We start from the raw sequence: 22635 nt of genomic DNA on the forward strand, positions 1-22635 counted from the left end.
AAATATTTATCCAACCTTGGCTTTAAAAAGTTTTATTAACTGTGAGCGTCTCCAAGCGGGTGCTGGGCCTACCCGTTTTCATACATAGCAGATGACTGGATTATAGTCAACACTCTAGGTATGTGTATCCTGCAGAGTGCCTACTCCATACCGCCTTTCAGAGCATAACCAATACACAAGGGTGTCTATCGTTGCTGTGAAGTATCAGCGAACATTTATCTCTTACAAAATTTGTTCCCCTAACGTGATTTATCACCCACAGACGTTGGATATGAGGACTTTGACACTCTCTCTCTCTCTCTCTCTCTCTCTCTCTCTCTCTCTCTCTCTCTCTACTTATGCGAGTGCCATTCAATAACTAACGCAACACATTTTTTTCTGAGCGCAGGCTGGTTTTACTCAGGATTCCAGTACACCACATTCTTCCCCACTCTTTTGGCTGCAAAATCCAATTGTTCAACAAAATCTCTGTACAGTGGGACGGCCTTAAGCCACCTTACTTTGAGGACTTGTGTTTCTGCGCTTCACGACTTTACTGGTGGACGTCGAAGCGAACGTCTTACAGCATGAATAACCTCCCACCAACCACACACTGCTTCCAACGAAGTGCATCCTTTGTTGGACCAAACATATGGTCGGAAGGCGCGGAATTCCCGCTGGAGAGTGGATGAGGAAGAACAGTTCAATGAGAGTTTGTTAGCTCTCTCTGATGCGCAGACTTGTCTTGAAGAAGGAGAGATTAATTTGTATTTTTGTGGTGACGAATACACTAAAGTCGTTTCTTCAGTTCCCTGAGAGTAGCACAATAAACTTTAGAGCTGATCGTTGCACCACGAGGGAGGACGTAAAACAGAATAAGCCTTTTGATTCCCAGAATGTCACCATGACTTGACAGGCTGACTACACGCCTTTGAACTTTTTCTTCGGAGGAGAGGTGGTGTGCGATTCGAAGGGATAAACATGATTCATCGTCTGTGACAATGTTCAACGAAAAGTTGTTGGTCCTTAATTGCACTTTATAATCTACCGTTAGGGTGAATCACAAAAAAAAACTTGCACCGCACATACTGTGGAAATGGAAAATTGGCGGTTTTCTCAGAATGGATTGCTAGTCAGGGTCTCGAATTGTTCGCCAATAAATAGATTGTAATAATATTTAGAAACTGTATTTCTTGTGCAAACACACACTATTTCAAATAGAAAAATGCCTGCTGAGCTAACAAACTATAATGAAGCGCCAAAGAAACTGGTATAGGCATGCGTATTGAAATAGAGATATCTACATCTACATCTACATCCATACTCCGCAAGCCACCTGACGGTGTGTGGCGGAGGGTACCCTGAGTACCTCTATAGGTTCTCCCTTCTATTCCAGTCTCGTATTGTTCGTGGAAAGAAGGATTCTCGGTATGCTTCTGTGTGGGCTCTAATCTCTCTGATTTCATCCTCATGGTCTCTTCGCGAAATATAGTAGGAAGGAGCAATTTACTGCTTTACTCCTCAGTGAAGGTATGTTCTCGAAACTTTAACAAAAGCCCGTACCGAGCTACTTAGCGTCTCTCCTGCAGAGTCTTCCACTGGAGTTTATCTATCATCTCCGTAACGCTTTCGCGATTACTAAATGATCCTGTAACGAAGCGCGTTGCCCTCCGTTGGATCTTCTCTATCCCTTCTATCAACACCATCTGGTACGGATCTAACACGGGTGAGCAGCATTCAAGCAGTGGGCGAACAAGCGTACTGTAATCTACTTCCATTGTTTTTGGATTGCATTTCCTTAGGATTCTTCCAATGAATCTCAGTCTGGCATCTGCTTTACCCACGATCAACTTTATATGATCATTCCATTTTAAATCACTTCTAATGCGTACCCCCAAATAATTTATGGAATTAACTGCTTCCAGTTGCTGACCTGCTATATTGTAGCTAAATGATAAGGGATCTTTCTCTCTATGTATTCACAGCACATTACACTTGTTTACATTGAGATTCAATTGCCATTCCCTGCATCATGCGTCAATTCGCTGCAGATCCTCCTGCATTTCAGTACAATTTTCCATTGTTACAACCTCTCGATACGCCACAGCATCATCTGCAAAAAGCCTCAGTGAACTTCCGATGACATCGACAAGGTCATTTATGTATACTGTGAATAACAACGGTCCTATGGCACTCCCCTGCGGCACACCTGAAATCACTCTTACTTCGGAAGACTTCTCTCCATTCAGAATGACATGCTGCGTTCTGTTATCTAGCAGCTCTTCAATCCAATCACACAGTTGGTCTGATAGTCCATATGCTATTACTTTGTTCATTAAACGACTGTGGGGAACTGTATCGAACGCCTTGCTGAAGTCAAGAAACACGTCATCTACCGTGTCTATGGCCCTCTGAGTCTCGTGGACGAATAGCGCGAGCTGGGTTTCACACGACCGTCTTTTTCGAAATCCATGCTGATTCCTACAGAGTAGATTTCTAGTCTCCAGAAAAGTAATTATACCCGAACATAATACGTGTTCCAAAATTCTACAACTTATCGACGTTATACATATAGGTCTATAGTTCTGCACATCTGTTCGACGTCCCTTCTTGAAAGCGGGGATGACCTGTGCCCTTTTCCAATCCTATGGAACGTTACGCTCTTCTAGAGACCCATGGTACACCGCTGCAAGAAGGGGGGGGGGGGGGGGGGGCACGTTCCTTCGAGTACTCTGTGTAAAATCGAACTGGTATCCCATCAGGTCCAGCGGCCTTTCCTCTTTTGAGAGATTTTAATTGTTTCTCTATCCCTCTGTCGTCTATTTCGATATCTACCATTTTGTCAACTGCGAGCCAATCTAGAGAAGGAACTACTGCAGTCTTCCTCTGTGAAACAGCTTTGGAAAAAGACATTTAGTATTTCGGCCTTTAGTCTGTCATCCTCTGTTTCAGTATCATTTTGATCACAGAGTGTCTGGACATTTTGTTTTGATCCACCTACCGCTTTGACATAAGACCAAAATTTCTTAGGATTTTCTGCCAAGTCAGTACATAGAACTTTACTTTCGAATTCATTGAATGCCTCTCGCATAGCCCTCCTCACACTACATTTCGCTTCGCGTATTTTTTGTTTGTTTGCAAGGCTTTGGCTATTTTTATGTTTGCTGTGAAGTTCCCTTTGCTTCCGCAGCAGTTTCCTAACTCGATTGTTGTACCACGGTGGCTCTTTTCCATCTCTTGCGATCTTGCTTGGCACATACTCATCTAACGCATATTGTACGATGGTTTTGAACTTTGTCCACTGATCCTCAACACTATCTGTACTTTAGACAAAACTTTTGTGTTGCGCCGTCAGGTACTCTGTAATCTTCTTTTTGTCACTTTTTCTGAACAGAAAAATCTTCCTATCTTTTTTAATATTTCTATTTACGGCTGAAATCATCGATGCAGTAACCGCTTTATGATCGCTGATTCCCTGTTCTGCGTTAACTGTTTTAAATAGTTCGGGTCTGTTTGTCATCAGAAGGTCTAATATGTTATCGCCACGAGTCGGTTCTCTGTTTAACTGCTCAAAGTAGTTTTCAGATAAAGCACTTTAAAAAATTTCACTGGATTCTTTGTCCCTGCCCCCGTTATGAACGTTTGAGTCTCCCAGTCTATATCCGGTAAATTAAAATCTCCACCCAAAATTATAACATGGTGAGGAAATCTACTCGAAATATTTTCCAAATTATCCTTCAGGTGCTCAGCCACAACAGCTGCTGAGCCAGGGAGCCTATAGAGACACCCAGTTACCATGTCTGAGCCTGCTTTAACCGTGACCTTCACCCAAATTATTTCACATTTCGGATCTCCGTCAATTTCCTTCGATACTATTGCACTTCTTATCGCTATAAACACGCCCTTCACTGTCCAGCCTGTCTCTGCGGTATACATTCCAATTTGAGTTTAGAATTTCATTACTGTTTACGTCTGGTTTCAGCCAACTTTCTGTCCCTAGTACTGTATGGGCGTTGTGGCCGTTTGTTAATGAGAGATATATGTAAAGAAGCAGAACACAGCACTGCAGTCAGCAACGCCTATATAAGACAAGAGCCTGGCGCACTTCTTACATAGGTTACTGCTGCTACAATGGCAGATTATCAAGATTTAAGCGAGTTTCAACGTGATGTTGTAGTCGGAACACGAGCGATGGGACTCGGTATCTCCGGCGTAGCGATGAAGCACGGATTTTCCCGTAAGACCATTTCCCGGATGTACCGTGAATATCAGGGATCCGTTAAAACAACAAACGGCCGACATCGCTGCGGCTAGAAAAAGATCCTGCACGAACGGGACCCACAACGACTGAAGAGAATCGTTCAACGTGGCAGAACTGCAACTCGTCCGCATATTGGTGCAGATTTCAGTGCTGCGCCATCAACGAGTGCCAGCGTGCGAACTATTCAACGAAACATCATCGATATGGGCTTTCGGAGCTGAAGGTCTACTCGTGTACCCTTGACGACTGCACGACGCAAAGCTTTACGCGTCGACTGGACCCGTCAACACCGAAATTGGACCGTTGATGACTGGGAACATTTTGCCTCGTCGGACGAGTCTCGTTCGAAATTGTATCAAGCTGAGGGATGTGTACGGGTATGGAGACAACCTCATAAATCCATGGACTCTGCATGTCAGCAGGGGGATTTTGAAGCTAGTGGAGGGTCTGTAATCGAGTGGTGCGTGTGCAGATGGAGTGATATGGAAACCCCGACACGTCTAGGTACGACTCTGACAGGTGACATGTACGTAAGCATCCTGTCCAATCACCTTCATCCATTCATGTCCATTGTGCATTTCGAGGCACTTGGCCAACTTCAGCAGCACAATGCGACCTCCCACACATCCAGAATTGCTACAGAGTAGCTCCAGGAACACTCTTCTGAGTTTAAACACCTCCGTTGGCCTCCAAACTCCCCAGATCATATCAGGGATGCCTTGCAACGTGCTGTTCTGAAGAGAAATGTACCCCCTCATTACTCTTACGAATTTATGGAGAGCCCAGATGAATTCGTGGTGTCAACTCCCTTCAGCACTGATTGAGACGTTAGTCGAGAGCATGCCACGTCGTGTTGCGGCGGTTCTGTGTGCTTACGGGGGCCCTACACGATATTAGACAGTTATTCCAGTTTCTTTGGCTCATCATTTTAAAAGCAGGTTAAATTAAAACATCGGTGGTGTTTTTAGCAGGATCTAGTGCGAACCGTTTACAAGTTACCATATTCTGAAAAGTTTCCACACAGACATATGTTTGTGCCATTCAACTGGTGAAGTTTCTAGATACGATGTTGTTATGTTCGCTTACATTATGCTTATGAGTTTCTTGAGTGCGTTGCAATTTGCTTGTCAGTTAGTGTGTGACAGTCCATGCAGTAGGTCGTTGGTGGATGATGGGATTTACCCATGCTGAAAAAGCCGACATGCTCATGGTATATGGAGAGTGTAGGAAGAATGCAGTTCTTCTTGTAGGGCGTATGCGGCAAGATATACCAGTAATAATCAAACATCTCGGCAGCTGTTTATCAACCTCTTCAACCATTTTCGTCAAAGTGGTAGTTTAACAACTGTGTAACGTAACAGAAGGAAAAAAGTGACGACAGAAGGGGAAATTAATGCTCTTGCTGCTTTTGCAGATGATCCGCACGTTAGCTCCCGCGAAATCACAAGAGGATGTGGCAGAGTCAGGCAAGTGTCCAACGCACTGTTCATCGACGCAATTTCCCTCCCTATCACATCTCTCTCATTCCAGGTGTATCACGTGTTTTGTTTAGTGATGAAACCACATTTACCAATCATGGCCAGGCAAACCGCCGAAACATGCACTACTAGTCTGTTGACAATCCTGATCGGCTTCATCAGGAGGGATGTCAGCATCCATGTAGTGTAAACGTGTGGTGTGGGGATGGATGGTGAACCGTTACATCACAAGCCCCTTTTTTTATAGAAGGAACAATGAATGTGCACAAGAATCGCCGCCTCCTAACAGATTGTCTGCCACGGTTGCTAGAAGAAGTTCCTCTGCAGACTAGGAGGTACCTGTGGTACCAACGCGATGTCTGTCCAGCCCATAGTGCATGAAGGACTGCAGCATGTCATTACAAACCGTTTCAAAACTGTTGGATTGGACACAGAGAACCTTTACCTTGGCCGGTCCACTCCCCAGATTCGACGTCCTTAGATTTTTTATCTGTAGGCAAAGCTTACAGACGCTGTCTACAAGATCATCCCACCTACACCCGATGATATGCAGCGATCTATTACTGCAGCCTGCTCGGACATCTCTGGTGTAAGGCTAGCAACTGTGTAGCAGTTGTTCCATGCTGGACTGGAAGCGTGCACTGCCGATGAACGCAGCATTTTATGGTGTGTGCCACCACAGGTATTGTAGAAGTGTAGCTGTGAGAACTTTACAAAATACGATATCTCTTAAACGGCTTACATTAGAATCCTGCACCAAAGACCACTGGCATGCTCATTTACCCTGATCTTAGTTTGTTAATGTCAGTAGTCATTGTTCCAATTAAAAAAGTATATGTTTCCACTGAAACTTCCCTTTTAGGTTTTATTATTGTTTTTGTATAGGCTAACAATACGAGAGCCTGAGTACAGATTCACTCTATGAATACCGCGCATCAATAGCACTTTCCATTTCCGCGATATTTGTGGTACAAGTTTCAGGTGATTCATTCTACGTATATACAGATATATTATAAACAGGATTACCCCAGGTAGACCTTCCACCCCCCCCCCCCCCCCAAAGTAGCAACCAAGCATTCGGATTCTGAGCAGCTTGGACTCATACGCAGAGCAAGTCTAAGTGTTCTGGTAACCTTCCAAACTTCCAGGAAAAGCACACACTGCATTGGCACTTTCAACATTCAACCACTCATTCGAGCAGAAACATTACACCATCTCACAAAAGAATTCATGAAACAGAATATTCAAATTCCCTCCCAACAAGAAACACGATTCATAGATTCAGACACAATAGACTGTAATAATTACAGAATATTCAAAAGTGGAACAAACAGGAAAATTGCAAAGTGGTAGCAACATTTGGTATGACCTTTGTTTTAGACAAAAGTTTTTGGACTCAATGAAATATGTGAAACTCATGAACAACCGACTTGTTTCCTTAAGAATCTAACACTCAAACCACAACTACATCTGTATTAATGTACATGCACCAACAAACGGTCACAATAAAAAAGATCCCAAGAAGGGTTCTGGGAAGAACGTGTAACAGAGATGGTCAAAATTCCAAAAGATAATGTGAAAATTCTACTCGATGATTTTAACTCCTAGATTGGCAGGGAACGTAAGTACAAGAAGACTGTGAGAAACGATCCCGCTCACAAGTTCACCAACAAGAGTGGCACGCAGCTCGTTGAGTTATGCTAACAAAACAGTTTAAAGTTATATTAACTTCACTCCTGAAAAGGCCCGTAAAACAAAAAAACAGGACAATGACCTATATATCATGTAGGGGAAATTCAGACTGACCATGGGGCAGTACCGTACGACTGCCAAAAAGAAATTCACGATGTGCACGTACACATAGGTTCAACCATTGTTTCGGATCATTATTTAACAATAATCAAAATTAAATTCTCACCCAAAAGGAAGTTCAACAGGAAAACACCGGTGATCCCAAAATTTCCTCTATACAAAATCAAGGCCTCTAAAATAACAGAAAAGTGTGAAGAATAACTTGCAGGTGACTGAGAGAAATTTCAAATAAAAGTCATCAAAACAGTGGAAGACCTCATCCTTCTCTACAAGCGATCAACGAAAGTTACATCACTTAAGAACTCAACACTTTGAAAAAAAAAAGTACAGACCAAATTGGTCGGAAATATGTAAACAAGCATTCTCGGAAAGAATGAAAGGCTATTGGAATAACAAGAAGAACCAAAAGAAAAGTTGATTGAGTTACATGATTAACGTGTTCCATTTATTGGGAGAATTCGCTAATTTTACATCTATAGTCTGTGTTATTGTTTGTGGTGCATTGTAGTTTTTCTCACCTTCCGTTTATTAATTAATCGCTTTATTTCAATGTGACAAGAGTTTAATTCATTGTCGATTTCTTCCCAGGTGTACCCCGACGAGAGCCACACCCTCGGTGGCGTTAAACGCCATTTGTACCGCTCGATGGCTAACTTCCTGGACGACTGCTTCCGGAAGCAAGTACCACCAGACCTGAAGGCTGGTCTGAGGAATGGAGGCACCTCTGGCGACTGAGCGTTCAGCCACAGCACCACGCAACATGTTCAGACGCACAACCCCCTGGAACAGCAGTCGCTGGATGGCGTCCACTGAGGAGGCGAAGTCCACCGATCGCAAAGTAGTTCTTTTTCTTCCGGTACTATGTGCCATTATTCTGCCTTGCTCCTTAGAGTCGTTTCGTATTTTTGCGGTAACAGAAGGACTCAGAACGGCCGTTTTACCTGTTACTTCACTGATAAGCCTATCTGTTGGTTCAGTATTCATGTTACCAGTAATATGACGAGACAGTGTAGTCGTAGTGTTGTAGGTGAACTGTCACCATGTGATAGCGACATCCAAATAATCTCGAACTTTCATTTGATATGCAACTGTTTTTTGTAATACCCGGTGCACTGGAATAAGCATGAGACTTATTTCACTTGATCTGTAATGAGAAATTAGGCAAACTAATGTAATCTTAATAATTATTAATAATTACAGCACTGTAGAAACAAAATTTGATAAAAATGAAAGCTATTTTCCGAAATAAACGAGAAAACCGTAAGTGGCAAACATTTTAAGGTAATTCCACCAGAATCAATGTTTTTATAAGAGATTATTTTTACTAGCTTTCACTCGGGTATCCTTTAGAGTCAATAATTATAAAATATTTAACTCTCAGATGGAATAGCGTTCACCATTGTTAGTAAACAAAATATATGGGTACTTTGTGCAGGAAATATGAGGATTTTTCCATCAATTTGAATACAGTCGAACGTCTGTGTTAAGAGTTCTTCCCATGGAACAAAATTTCAGGAAAATGTAGAGCAATATTTAAGGCCTCATCCATCTCCTTCCCTTCTTTGTAATGGAAAGAATTGCTAAAAAAATAATAAGACTACATTGACACCCAATCTGCAGAAAATGAGGGATCAGAACAGAGGTATTCTGCGTTATTGTTCTTCAGAATATGCCAATCCTTGATTTAGTTATCTAAAGAAGTCAGAGTGATATCACTCTTATGGAAAATGATGTATTTAGGGTTCTTTTCTTACCAATATTTAAATCAGATGGTAGCCAGATTCAATAAATAAACGGTAACTAATTCATTTTAAAAAGTTTCTTTGTTCAATAGTAGCTTTCCTGTTTCTCATCAGAAATCACTTTTTTATTGATTCAAGGATAATATCTATATTCATAAAAAAAATTGTTCACGGAAGTGTCATCCTGTGTTGACTAATATTATTGTCCATTCAGGTATAGTTCCTTTGATGCCTTCGTATGAATTTTTCTTTATTGAGTGAGTGAATGAGTGTGTCAGACATATAGACTTTCATTCATCTATAAGTACTAGCGCTAGTTGTCTCAGCAAGAAGCAACACAATCATCAATTTTTTGTTTGTTTTGTTAATCGTGACCTTCATCATTACAAAATTTAACCGCAAGATACCGCCAATTACATTAGATGATGTATATTTTCATTTAAGTACATTCTTAAAATGGCACTTTTTAAAAACATTATGTACTACTCGTTGTAAGTGATGTTATGGTATCAAAGGTATAATGAATGGGCCAATAGTGCACAATGATCTTTTCACTTTCGTGTAATAACTTCTCAAACTTTTTTAAAAATGTATTATAAATCTTTATTGAATAGTGTCTTTATAATCAATCAACAGATTTCTGTCGATTTGACTTTCAAAACTTTTCCCTTAGTCCAAATGCATATTGCATGACACACATAAAAATGGATGTAAAGTATAAACAATTTACTGTGTAATTTGGAAAGAGCATGTACCAATATGATTCAACACAGTAACAAACGGACCCAGGTTCAGAAACAAAATGTTGATCATTATTTTTTGATAATTATTTTATTAATCTGTGCTCCTATTCGATATAATTATAGAATTATTTTTCTACATGCACCTTCTGTTCTGAAATGAGCCAAAAATTGTGTTAACATTTATCAGAATAAGAAATGATTTTCTGATTTTTCAGCTAGTCATATTAGTAAATATTTGTGTGGGCTATTCGTCTTGATATAAACTTCTCTTCAAGCAGGTACTTCGTTCATCCATTTGTAATACACTATAGCTATAGAATGGATACACACTGCATATAGTACAGCTGTGTAGTTTATTCAAATGGTCATATGCAATAGATGAGGGAAACTTCTTGTCATGGAGATCTCTATGTTGCTCTGAGACTTACTGTCCAAGTAAGAACAAATACCCTCAGACATCTTGTAACAACAAACAACCATAAAATATAACCCTGATCAAACTAAAATTTAGAATTGTTGATGGAGACCTAAAATTATAATATTTACATACTGGGTAATTAGAAAGTAATATCAGTCCAAAGAAAACTCAATTTTAGAATTGTGGATTTATTCAGTTACAGCAGTAGAGAGTAAAATAAACATGGTGGGATGTGGAAGGAGAAATCAGGATACTGCTCAGGATCCACACTAAAAGAGAGGAGAGGATACAATAAGAATTAAACACGCAGGCTGTAACTCACTGGGATGCATTTAATTCATAATGCAGCAACATGTTAAATTAACTCAAAGACCTATAAATTTACACAGGGTAAGATGAGGAGAAATACAGATAATTTAACAAAGAGAATTTAAAGATGCATGTGCATGTACAAAAAAGAAAATTTATAGAATCATAATGTGTTAACAAAAACGCAAATTTTAAGGGGGGTAGGACGTCAAACGGGCCGACTTGGAGCAGGAGAGGCACCACAGGACATTTTAATTTCCACTGTCTATACGTTTACAATTAAATTCATAAAACTTTGTCACCATGACCAGGAAGAATTCAGGATTCACACTTGTAGGAGCGGAAGTTCAAAAACATAACAAAATAATTTTTTTACATGTGAAATTTCATCATTTTTTCCACTTACTATTGGTTGCATTTGTTGCTATAGTTACACTTTTCTTCATAAGTAAGAGAGACTGTTCAATGAATTTTGCACAGCATACAAACCATACGCACAGGTGTCTGAAACTCTAGAATCTCTTTAATTTAAGAAAAATAAACGAGCTGTTACGTTTTAAGCTTTATGTTTAGAAAAAATCAAATTTTGTAGTTTATTATCTCCATTTTCACCACAGTTTTTAATAGATTTAAAAAATTCTAGAGTTTCATACACCTGTAAGTATGGTTTGTATGCTGTGCAAAATTCATCAAAGAATCTCTCTTACTTGTTAAGAAAAATGTACCTATAGCAACAAATGCAGCCAACAGTAAGTGGAAAAATAATGAAATTTCATATCTAAAAAAATTTATTTTGTTATATTTTTGCACTTCCACTGCTGTGAGTGTGAATCCTGAATCCTTCCTGGTCATGTTGACAAAGTTTTATGAATTTATATGTAAAAGTATAGACAGTAGAAAATAAAATGTTCTGTGGTGCCTCTCCTGCTCCAAGTCGGCCCGTTTGACATCCTACCCCTCTTAATAATTTTTAACAACATGAGGAGCATTCTGCTAGCAGATATCATGTAACAGCGTTAAGTTATAAATGAAAAACATGATCCTGTCTTTAAGAGTGGGTTTGAAACAGCATATAAGTGAAATGAAGCAAAATATTTTTCTCTCGTCTCTGGTTCTTAGCTGAATGTGAATTGTAACAGCTTTCAGATGAAACCATTCTTTTCATCTCAGAATACTATCGACACATTTCTTTATTCTGCACTGTATCATTTACATCATTTATCACCTGCATCTAGGTTTATGATCACAGTTCTTCACAATCCCACTTTTCTACAACTGTTACAGTTTTCCTTCCTTCAAAGCAGCTCATAGAGACTAAAAATGACACAAACCATTCCTAGACTATTGTCCATGTTAGAGCTTATATACCAGTTATTAACTACACGCAGTCTTTCCATGACTATTGCAACAATTAACACAAATAACAGATTTACATATTTACATTGTGCTTACACCCTACACATTGTGAATAATCAAACTCACGTTTTACTTGCAAGAATGTAACACCATCTTCCTTTTAATATGTAGTGTGTTATTGTTTTTCCTAACTCATACCCTGAAAAACGTAGACAACAGTATTCCACTTTTTGTCACTACTGACACAGGATTCAAGTAGCAGAGGTGTGTTTGTTTAATTGCTAAAAAGTATTTTCATTTGGGATTTCTAACAGCTTATTTTACATGCCATTAACTTGCTCAAGAATTACCGTTTGTCGTCCAAGCTGGGATCCAAGACATCAACTTGCTAACAGCAGTTTTATTCAAATATTTTGTAGGTTTTTGTAATATTTCTTCATAGGCAGTTTCTCCTTGACCTGCATTAGACATTATTCCCTCATACTTTTCATAACACATTATAATTTCTCATTTTTGTGTGTGTATCAGTTATATTCTTAGAATACAAACAGGAAGACGTTAGACCCTGTGATCGTCCGATTGCAGTGAGATTATATACACTAAGGCGCTATTACTCTATAGTTACTCTTGTAGAATGTTTTAGGAAATTACGATTCTGTTCTAAAAAGATCGAGCACAGCACTTGTGATGCAAGACCCAGTGTATACTAAATGAAATCATTAGCACTTTCTAAAATAAGGAAATTATACTTGTATATACCTCTTTTGAGTTTCTGAGAAATCAAAGAATACGTAATTTGAATCCTTTGTAGATATAATCAAGGAGGAAAGCTTTTGCTTGCTGATTGCAGCCCAGGTGCTACAAGGATAGGGTTCAAATCACACTCGACACCCTTGTACAACAATCTTTACTCTTTGTCTACTGGCATCACGAACCATAGATCCTACTTGCAACCTCTACTGAGGTTTGAAGCTCTTCATGGCAAAAATATTTTGCTCGTGAGTGGAGGCTGGGGAAATCATCAGAACTATGGATGAACAGATCCAGTCGACATTTATGGCAAAAATACACCGTGTACAATATTTTTCTCGCTCTTTATGAAGAAGCATCCACTAAATTGAAAACTGATGTTTTCAAATTGCACCGCCAACAAGTTTTGAAACCTTTTGTTACAATTTTTTTATTATGAGTTGATTCGTCGAATGGAGAATGCGATACAAGTGTATGAACATGCCTAACTGTACATCTCTGTACAAGATATGTGATGTTTATTTCTGTCAAGTAAGTTAATACCTTCATTACAAAACTGTAAAACTGCCACATCTTTGTCGAAAACCATCGAAGTCTGCACCGCTGAGCTGATTGTATAAAGACTCATATCATTTTACATAATCAGTCAAAATGTCCAATAAACAGATAAGTAAATAAATAATTTTTAATAAATCGTATGGATGGTACATACCTAATTTAAATTCTAAGAATTTTTTTTTAATAAACATAGAATAAATTTGTTTTGCATTGTGCAATGGGAAATACCGAGAAATACGAGGGGTTGGAACTTTAATAGTTGCAACTATTTATTTACAGTTCGTACAAAATAGATACGTGTTTCAAAGTTTTAGTGACTTTCAAAGTATATAACCCATTGCCAGTGTTGTGAAAGTCGTAGGATACTCTTAGTAGTGCCAGTTGTTTTGACTGTTTGAGCAGCGCCATCTATTGCAGGACGAATTTGTAACAGTTCTTAAGCAAATGCTGTGAAGTGTTTCCTTTAGTTTAGAAATCGAGTTTAACTTACAAAGGACTTAAGTCAGGGGAGTGCAGTAGCTGGTACAGCAGTTAGCAGCCCATCAGTCAAACCAATCAGTAGCAGCTTGCACTGTGTGTGCTTGAGCATTGTCCTGCAAAATGATGGTCAGGTCGTGCACAAAGTGTCATCACTTTTGTCTCTATGTTGTTCACTTTTGAGACACAACCTATGACCAGCTTAGAGACAAAGGTGATGACATTTTGTGCAGGACCTGACCCTAATTTGTAGGACAATGCTCAAGGATGTACAGTGCAAGCTGTTCCTAATTTGTTTGGCTAATGGGGGTGCTAAGGGCTATACCACCTACTGGACTCCCCTGACTTAAGCCCTCGTGAGTTCATCTCAATTTATAAACTGAAGGAGACACTTCACAACAATTCGCTTCAGAACTGTTACAAATTCGTCGGGAAACTGACCGCGGCACTCGAACTGTCAACACAACTGGCACTGTTAAGAGTATCCTACAACATCCACATCTCTAGCAACGGGTTATACACAATGCTGGAGACTACCCTGAAGGTCAGTAAAACTTTGAAACCTGGATCTATTTTGTACGAACTGCAAATAAATGGCTGCCACTAAAAAAGTTCCAACCATTTGATGCGCATGTTGAAAAATACTTTCATCCGTTGTGCTGGATGAAAAGGTTTTCTCATTTTTCCAATATCCATGATTACTTACATTCAACGCATTATTAAGGCATACCACAATAGGGAGAAATGAGTTTTCATTTAATAGAGAGAGAGAGAGAGAGAGAGAGAGAGAGAGAGAGAGAGAGAGAGAGAGATAGAGATGGTGGCAGGAAAGATCATCGTTAATTTCGTAAAGAGAAAACTTAGTCAGCGCTGTGGATCAAACAAGTGCTGTCAATGTACACAGGTTCACCTTCTGAACATTAGTTTCCATTGTTAACAATATTTTTTTCATTTCCAGCAACACTACATTAATTTCGCGACAGCTTTCATTCACCTCCTGACGAGTTAAAACTGTGCAAGACGTGGGATTTAAAGTCAAGCCATGGGCTTCAGAACTTAACACGGACTCCCAAAATGCATTGTGCTGTAATAGTATAAATCAGGATCTGACGCAATACTTTCTTGTTTAGAGCATTGTTGCACTGTTTCAGATCTTCAACGAACATTATTTATGAGAGAGGAAATTAAGTCAGAGTCTTTATTTTTCACCTTTTTACCTTAAACCATACGACCTTTTGGCTATGGCTGTTTTCACGCAAACCTGAGCCAATTACCTTGCACCCATTCGATGTACGATTGTTCACAATCCATACATCGTTTTTCTGTCCATTATGTCAGCATTCAGCACCATCAAAAAGTATGCAGTTAATCCATTTCATTTGCATTTACATAAAAGTGTTCAGAGTTGAAAAGAGATATTAACTGAAACTGTGTCTCATTGTCAAAATATGAGTATTAATTCTGTTGCACTTATTCTGGTTCTGAATACATTGTTTTCGTACCTAAGGAATATATTTACCTGTTAAAGAGATGATAGGAAAGAAAATGTAGAAGACATGTGCAGATTTAAAATGTTTGTTGAAAATATTTTAGAAAGAGAAATGTTAGTCCATCTGAGGAACAAAAGTGAATTTCAACCTTTTGTTAGATATTTAATATTTTCCATTTATTTTCTTGGAAAATAGCTTTCATTTTTACAAATACTAGAATACATTTTGATTCAGATCCTTCTTTATTAATTTGTAGTTACATAATAGAATGTGCCAAAGTGCCAGCTCATGGGAAGTTCCAAGATTTGTATGTTAATGTGAAAATCAGAGTAAGTTAATACTTGACTGTTATGCCATAAACTATGTTTTTTGTTGCATAACATCTCTCAATTTCATCAGATTGTGGCAGTATTATGAAAAGAAGTTTTTAAAATACTGCATCAGCTGTTGATTTCATGATGGAAACAAAACCCTCACAATTTTATTTATTCATATGTATAATATCCTGCTCTCTAAAGAGAAGTAAAAGTCAATCTCAGAAAGTTACTGAAAATAAGATAGAACTGGATATTTGTCACTGAGAAAATTAAATGGTTCTGAAACTAAAGGGTCCAATTTCTGTAAAAATGTAAGTTAAATCATTAAAATGTCAGTTTAAGTAAACCTATAAACCGAAAGATGTGGTACATGGTTGCACAATAAGTATCACATTTTAAAGAAAATTAATTTTATTGGAATAATACATCAATTAATAATTATCTATAACTTGCTCTAAGTATTTGTGACATTTGAATTAAATATGTGGAAATAGTAAAACAAAACTGATTAAATCTTTTGCAGTAAACTGTTTTACTATATAAATGAACTGTGCTACAAGAATCAATTGTGGTTTGAACGCTTTTAGATATTTAGATCGCTCAGATGGAAGATTTTGAATGAGATTTGTATCCACTAAGCATCCTAAGCCATTGATAGCCTTTTAGAAGCCAAAAGATTTAAACTGTAGAGCCAAGAAATCATTTCTACACTCCCATTCCTTGACTGTGCTACTACAGATAGTGACAATAGCTCTTTCATCAATACTATTCCAGAAGTGGCTTCTTGACATAAGAATATTTGCTTGAATTTTATGAATCACTTTTATTTCACTTCAAAAATTTAAAGCTAATATCAGACACTAACCTGAACACTGTATTAGAAAAAAATGTAAAAATTTACTGTATCGCAAAAGACATAAGCTATTTATAAAATAATTAGCGTATTCCTCCTGTGAATACTCTAGTGTTCAGTACCATTTTCCATGTATGCCACAACACATCAGACTATTTACACAGAATTAGTGTTGTCTGTAGCCAAGCTACATTCAAAAACATTTGAAACTATGAGTTTATGACATAAATCCTGAAATTGACAGTCTTGTCAAATATTATTTCATTTTAACAGATAACAGCTTTTGACTTCACAGCAATCATCATTCATGATTCCACTTCTTCTGTGTTGCTGCCTTACAAGATCTTTGATGACTGTTAACTCCAAAGCAGTTATCTGTTCAAATAAAATAAAATGTGACCAAAACTGTGAATTTTACGATTTATTTAGATATCAAGGTCACTGGTCTTTTCCAGTATGATCTCATTTCATATAATTTTTTACAAACATGAAATAAATTATGTTTATTTCATGGATCATAATCAAAGTACTGTCCCAATGCACACCGCCATATTAGTGTACTGTACCTGAAGAGTATGCATAATGAAATGATTTTTTCAGTCCAAAACAAGAAATTTCTGTAATTCACTCCAGCTTCAAGCTAATCTTTGATAAGGTCTATCAATCATACCGTTTATCTTTGTATCAAGGGATGTGAGATATATATTTTTTCATATTTATTTCATAATTAAATCTCAATAGTCAGCAAAAACGTGACGTTTTTGTAACTAATAATGAACTAATGATTTCGAGAAATCATGTAGTACTGTATGTTAAATATTCACTTTAAACATGAATAGGAATAGAAATATGTGTTGTGTGAAGTTAATACAGGGTGACATTTATGGATGGTGTGGATTATTGTCAGACCCTTGGCACATGGAAAAGTAATTCCTACTTTTTGTTTAATGAATCCATTAGTAAGGACCTGAGAGTCCAGTTTAGGACAGGAATATAAATAGCCTTTTAGAGAGACCATTAAGAAAATTCGTTTTTGATGACTGTGTTCATAAACTGTTTGCTAGCTCAAATAACATGTCCTATGGAAGAGGGAGACTTTGACAGGTAGGTTAAATTTTAATAGCAATATATCAAAATCTAACATTAAAGGTAATGAAAGCAGTTCTTGATTAGACAATATATGCTACATACATCACGCCGACTTGTTATTCTGTTAGTCTGTGATATAATGAGAATTCGCTTTATCATTACAATTTTTGAACGATCATATCAACGAACTGAGAATGATATTAAATCTGCTTGTTGATTAGACAAATATTTCGGTTTCCTTTTGTATTTTAACACTGCTGCTAAAATCAAATATCAATGCTTGCCTAATAAACAATTACTTTAATCTTGATTTTCATGACTTCAACCGAATGGTAGTGCAAATTGTGGATTAACTGTAAGCATATTTACTGTAATAATTAAAATATGGCTGATAAAAGTCCACTCAAAGTAAAAAAAAACGGTATATCATGGTGACTCTTTCAGTATTTTGCAGTATTCAGGTGTACAAATCATTATTTCCTCTTATTAGTTCAAAATCACAAGCATCTGCATATCAGAACTTCCATAGATGAACAATATGCTGTTCATTTTTATAATTGTAGGCAGAGGTTTTAACTAGTGTCTGCAAGTGACACATAGTTATAGAATTAGTCCATAACATTTTAAAGATTGTAAAGGTACTCATGTCTTTCAGAATTTTAAACTGTTATGTAGTTTAATAGTTGACACTAATGTTCAACAAAAATGAGAGTAACTTGTGCTCAGCACTTGATATTTCTTAACATTCCCTTCCATATTTTTAATAAATAAGTACCATAAGCATTTGTTTGTAAGTTACTGACTTGCTTGCCTGTTCGATTGTGAACTGTCTTTCATATGTAGTTTCACAGTTTCCCAAAATCTTTGTCTAGGAGTTAGATTTTCTGTTGGTAGCAAGGTACAAAACATTGTGTTTTTATTGAAATTAGGTTAGCTGCATATATTATTATGTTGATTTTAGCATCTGGTATTTCTGTGAATAGTTTTGTTTCCATACATTTTGCAATACTTCACATATAAATACAATTAACTGAGAGACTGCTGTATATGAAAACTGGATTTTGAAGTGCATATAGGAAACAAATATTACTAAAGTGTATAGATGTGACAAGTTGTTAAAGAGATAATGACTTATTTCTTTACTGTAAGTACTGAAGAATAATAGCTTACCTGTACAGTATTCTAGACATCACCCTTCATATGAAATTGTTATCTCATCTTGTTATAACTATTTGTTGTACCTTTCCTGTCACTTTTATTCTTGCAACTGTTGCTGTAATTCACACAACTCGAACTGATAGAAAGTACTTCAGGATTTTTTATCTAGATACAAAGTCTGATTAAATTTCGTAGATGAACTTGGCTTTCTTGTATTTTTCTATCCTATGTTATTCTATCTGTTACATAATAATAATAACATCTTTTGAAACAAATAGCTGAACATACATCTTCATAGCAAATGTATTACATTCATTTACTTCATAAATAATTTTTAGAATTTTTTTACAAGGTTTAGTGCTAGCAGAGAAGTTTTCAGCTATTACACTGTAATAATTTTATTAAATACCCAAACATTCCTTTTCGTGAGCATCATGAATAATGATGTTACTGATATATAACTATTTCTTTGGCATGATTGATATGCATACATTCAAAATATGAAGGTCAATAGCTTTATGGTCTGGGTAATATTGAGAAGGAGACAAAAGACAGTATGAAACAGCTTTTGTTGCAGAATGAGCCTCCCAAGCTTGTTATTTTCCTTTAACACATTCAACTTTGTAAAAAGAGTGTTACATACTAGTCTTCAGTCAGTATTAGTCATTATGGTATAGTACTTAGCCTACTCTTTTCTCCTAACATTGATGATGCAAAACCATTCTGAACTTAAGATTAAAACACAAATGTAGCATTCTAGTTCCTAACTTTTAACTGTATTCATCCCCTCAAACATTTGCTTTCTTTTCCTCTGCTTTTGCACACCGTAGTCATGATTCAAACTAATGTCTTACGTTTTCATGAACAAGAGATATACTATCGTTTCTTTGTTGATATTTCTGCGATGTTATTTGGCTAAGGCCCCACAACATTTGTTGTCATTGTGCAGATGCAGCATGTTGTTATCATTCTTTGTTAACCTACAACAATATCTTACAATTTCTCGAACATTCTGGGTTTTAGTTTGTAATTTCAACATTTCTCCTTTTTGTCTTACAAAATAAACATAAAACATATGTGTAATGTTTCCAGACAGTCCTCTTTGGATATGTCCAGCCAACCACGGCTTGACAAATGCTATGTAACAACAATATACTGTGTTAGAATAGTACCATTAAAATGGAAACTAGAATGTGAAAATACTATATGCACATCTGAAGGCTGCTCCATTGCTCCTGACGATTCAGGAACGATTATGCATAGTGAATACAAACAAACAAATAAAAGAAGCCTACACTCAAAGCAGAAATGTATAAAGAGAAAAGTTGCCATCGCCATGCATGTCAATGAATTATGGAAGAATTTTCCCACAGCAAACATCAGTGCCCATACATTTCAAACAACCTCTGCAAGGCTTAGCAGTTTTGTATGGATGTTAGCAGTAATAGCAGCAGTACTGATAGTAGTAGTAGTTTTAGTAGTAGTAATATTTGTGTACCCAAAGGTACATTTTAGTAGAAGAGTAATTAAATCAGCACAGGGCTTAATAAAGTAAAACATATTAATGTAAATATAATTCCACACATTACTGGTTTGACATGAGTTTATCTGTGTACAAAGTATTTTTGTGTAAGAATTCTTAAAAAAAAACATATTACCAGCCATAATCAAAAGTAATTTATGGTTTTCATTCACATCTCATCACCAGTCACTACATACACAGTGGACATACTCTACCTCATATACTTTCTCCATATCAAATGAGACACACGCCTGAAGAAGATGAAAGGGTCTCAGTATTACCAATCAAAGATGTGCAACACAACATATTTCCATTTGCAGGGACTATCCTACCGAATTATTAATTTGTGTACCACTTTACCAACCTCTAGTTGTGGTATCTAAATAATACATGATTATATAATATTATAATTCAAAACCATTTTTACTGTCTTCTTAAAAATGGCGATTACAGTTATCTCTCATATCTCTGCAAACAGTTCCTTCTATAATTTTATGTCCTTATACAACATACTTCTGTGATTTTCCTGCTTATTTTTTTCTTTATAAATGTAAGTAAAATATGGTTCATGTTGCGTGATGGTAATTAGATCTCTTAGTATAATGTTTAAACTTTTCACACAACTGAATAAGTACTCACACTAAACAGTTAGTTCCTAAAAATGTTCAGTATAACTCTACAATGAGACTTACTACTCTCTTCTATAACCATTTTTCAGTAGTTTGAAACTTCTATCTTTATTTAGCGCATTTTGTTCTCTACAAAGGATATCAGGAATAAGAGATACAGATAGCATGCCACTGTAAGATACTAGCTGTACTGACAAGTGACAGGGCTCTGAGGGAATAATATTCTGATTATATTCTCTTGGCTGTCGTCTACAACTTACTTACAGCTGTAGTCACTGAATCACTGTCAAATGCGTGACAGACCTTTTATTGTACCAAGTATGAAGATTTCTTGCCGTTAAATCACGGAACAACGTTGTTCCAGCTTCTATTTGATGAATTTTATATGCACGATACCTGTGGGATAAATACATACAATTCTGACTGTGCTTTGTCTATCATCGTCGTTCTCTTTTTCTGTGACTTGGTATGGGCACCATAGTCTTGAGCAGTATTCAGGTATTTAATTTAAATGTGTTTTGTATGTTATCTCTTTTGTAGGCGAATTCCACATTCACAGTGTCTTAGTGTTGAATCGTAGTCTGTAATTTTCTATACTTGCAACTGATAAATGTTTTCATTCCATATCTTATAGCTATACAATGTCACAACCAAATATTTGTATAACATGACTGATTGTAATTCGAGCTCATTGATTTCTTAATATTGTGTGGGGGAGTAGGTAACAATAATACGGTGTTTATTCTCTTGTTTTGTAAGTTGAAATGTTTTGTAGTCTTTTGATGTTTTTAGATACCACACACAGTGTATTATGATCAGTGTTCACACGCACAGGGTATTGGTTCTTGAAATAATTTATGTTTCCTATCGTGCTCAGCAGTCTAAACAGTTCAGAGAAGAATTCTACTTTTTATTCCCATTTACGAAAGTCAATTGCTCTCCTTACAAATGGGAAATAATCTCGAACACTTGCCATGCAGTTTGTATTATGTAGCATCCTGCACACGAAACAGAACATAGAGAGCGAATCACACGTTTTCACGTAAATTCACAATCCAACAAAGTTCATTTTTACATAGTTTCGCCAGTTATGAGCGATATATGATTCGACTGAAACACGATAATTTCGCCGTTATTAACGCCATCCAAGGGGTAAGCGGATCCGAAGAGATTCACAGAGGACTAGGTCACATTCCAATATGGTTGACAGTGATCGAACAACCACAAAATGCAAACAGCTCGCTTTTTATATATGTTCAGTGTGGATGGCGAAGGGAAACACTTGCTCTAAGACTGCTTCCAGCTTGGGCAACAGCGCTTAGCCAGCTCCCTTTATGGTTGCAAAATTATTTACATCGTTGTTAATTGAAGACTGACAGCAATATCAATTTTCTGTAAATATCAGTGCACTTTTGTTTATTTTCTAACAAAATACTTGGTCTTAAATTTTGATCCAGAATTTTCCTAAACTGTACATTTTAATATTTATGATATTGTACTGAAATTTGGTACAGCTATGGTACAACATGTAATGAATATACTGCTGTCATCTTGGCTTTGGAGTTTAACAATAAAAATTAGTCAGTATAGCTCATTTTACAACATTTAGACACCACAAAATTGGTTTTCCTTTAATAATTCATAAAGTAGATATTTCCATGGAAGCTTCTATTATATGCTCTTTTTATGATGAA

At 37.0% G+C, this 22635-nt stretch overlaps 1 protein-coding gene across 2 annotated transcripts in view; it reads left to right on the forward strand.

Annotated features, from left to right (window-relative positions):
• Positions 1-8794, forward strand: part of LOC126278155 (dipeptidyl aminopeptidase-like protein 6) — a 752824-nt gene extending 744030 nt beyond the window's left edge. For both annotated transcript variants that reach the window (XM_049978055.1, XM_049978056.1), the window contains exon 16: positions 8119-8794. In XM_049978055.1, the coding sequence (XP_049834012.1) occupies positions 8119-8265 (147 nt within the window). In that variant the 3' untranslated portion in view covers positions 8266-8794. The remainder of the gene's footprint in view (positions 1-8118) is intronic.
• The last annotated feature ends 13841 nt before the right edge of the window (positions 8795-22635 follow it).

The sequence above is a fragment of the Schistocerca gregaria genome, chromosome 6 (genome assembly GCF_023897955.1).
Source record: "Schistocerca gregaria isolate iqSchGreg1 chromosome 6, iqSchGreg1.2, whole genome shotgun sequence".
Taxonomy (NCBI): Eukaryota; Metazoa; Arthropoda; class Insecta; order Orthoptera; family Acrididae; genus Schistocerca; species Schistocerca gregaria.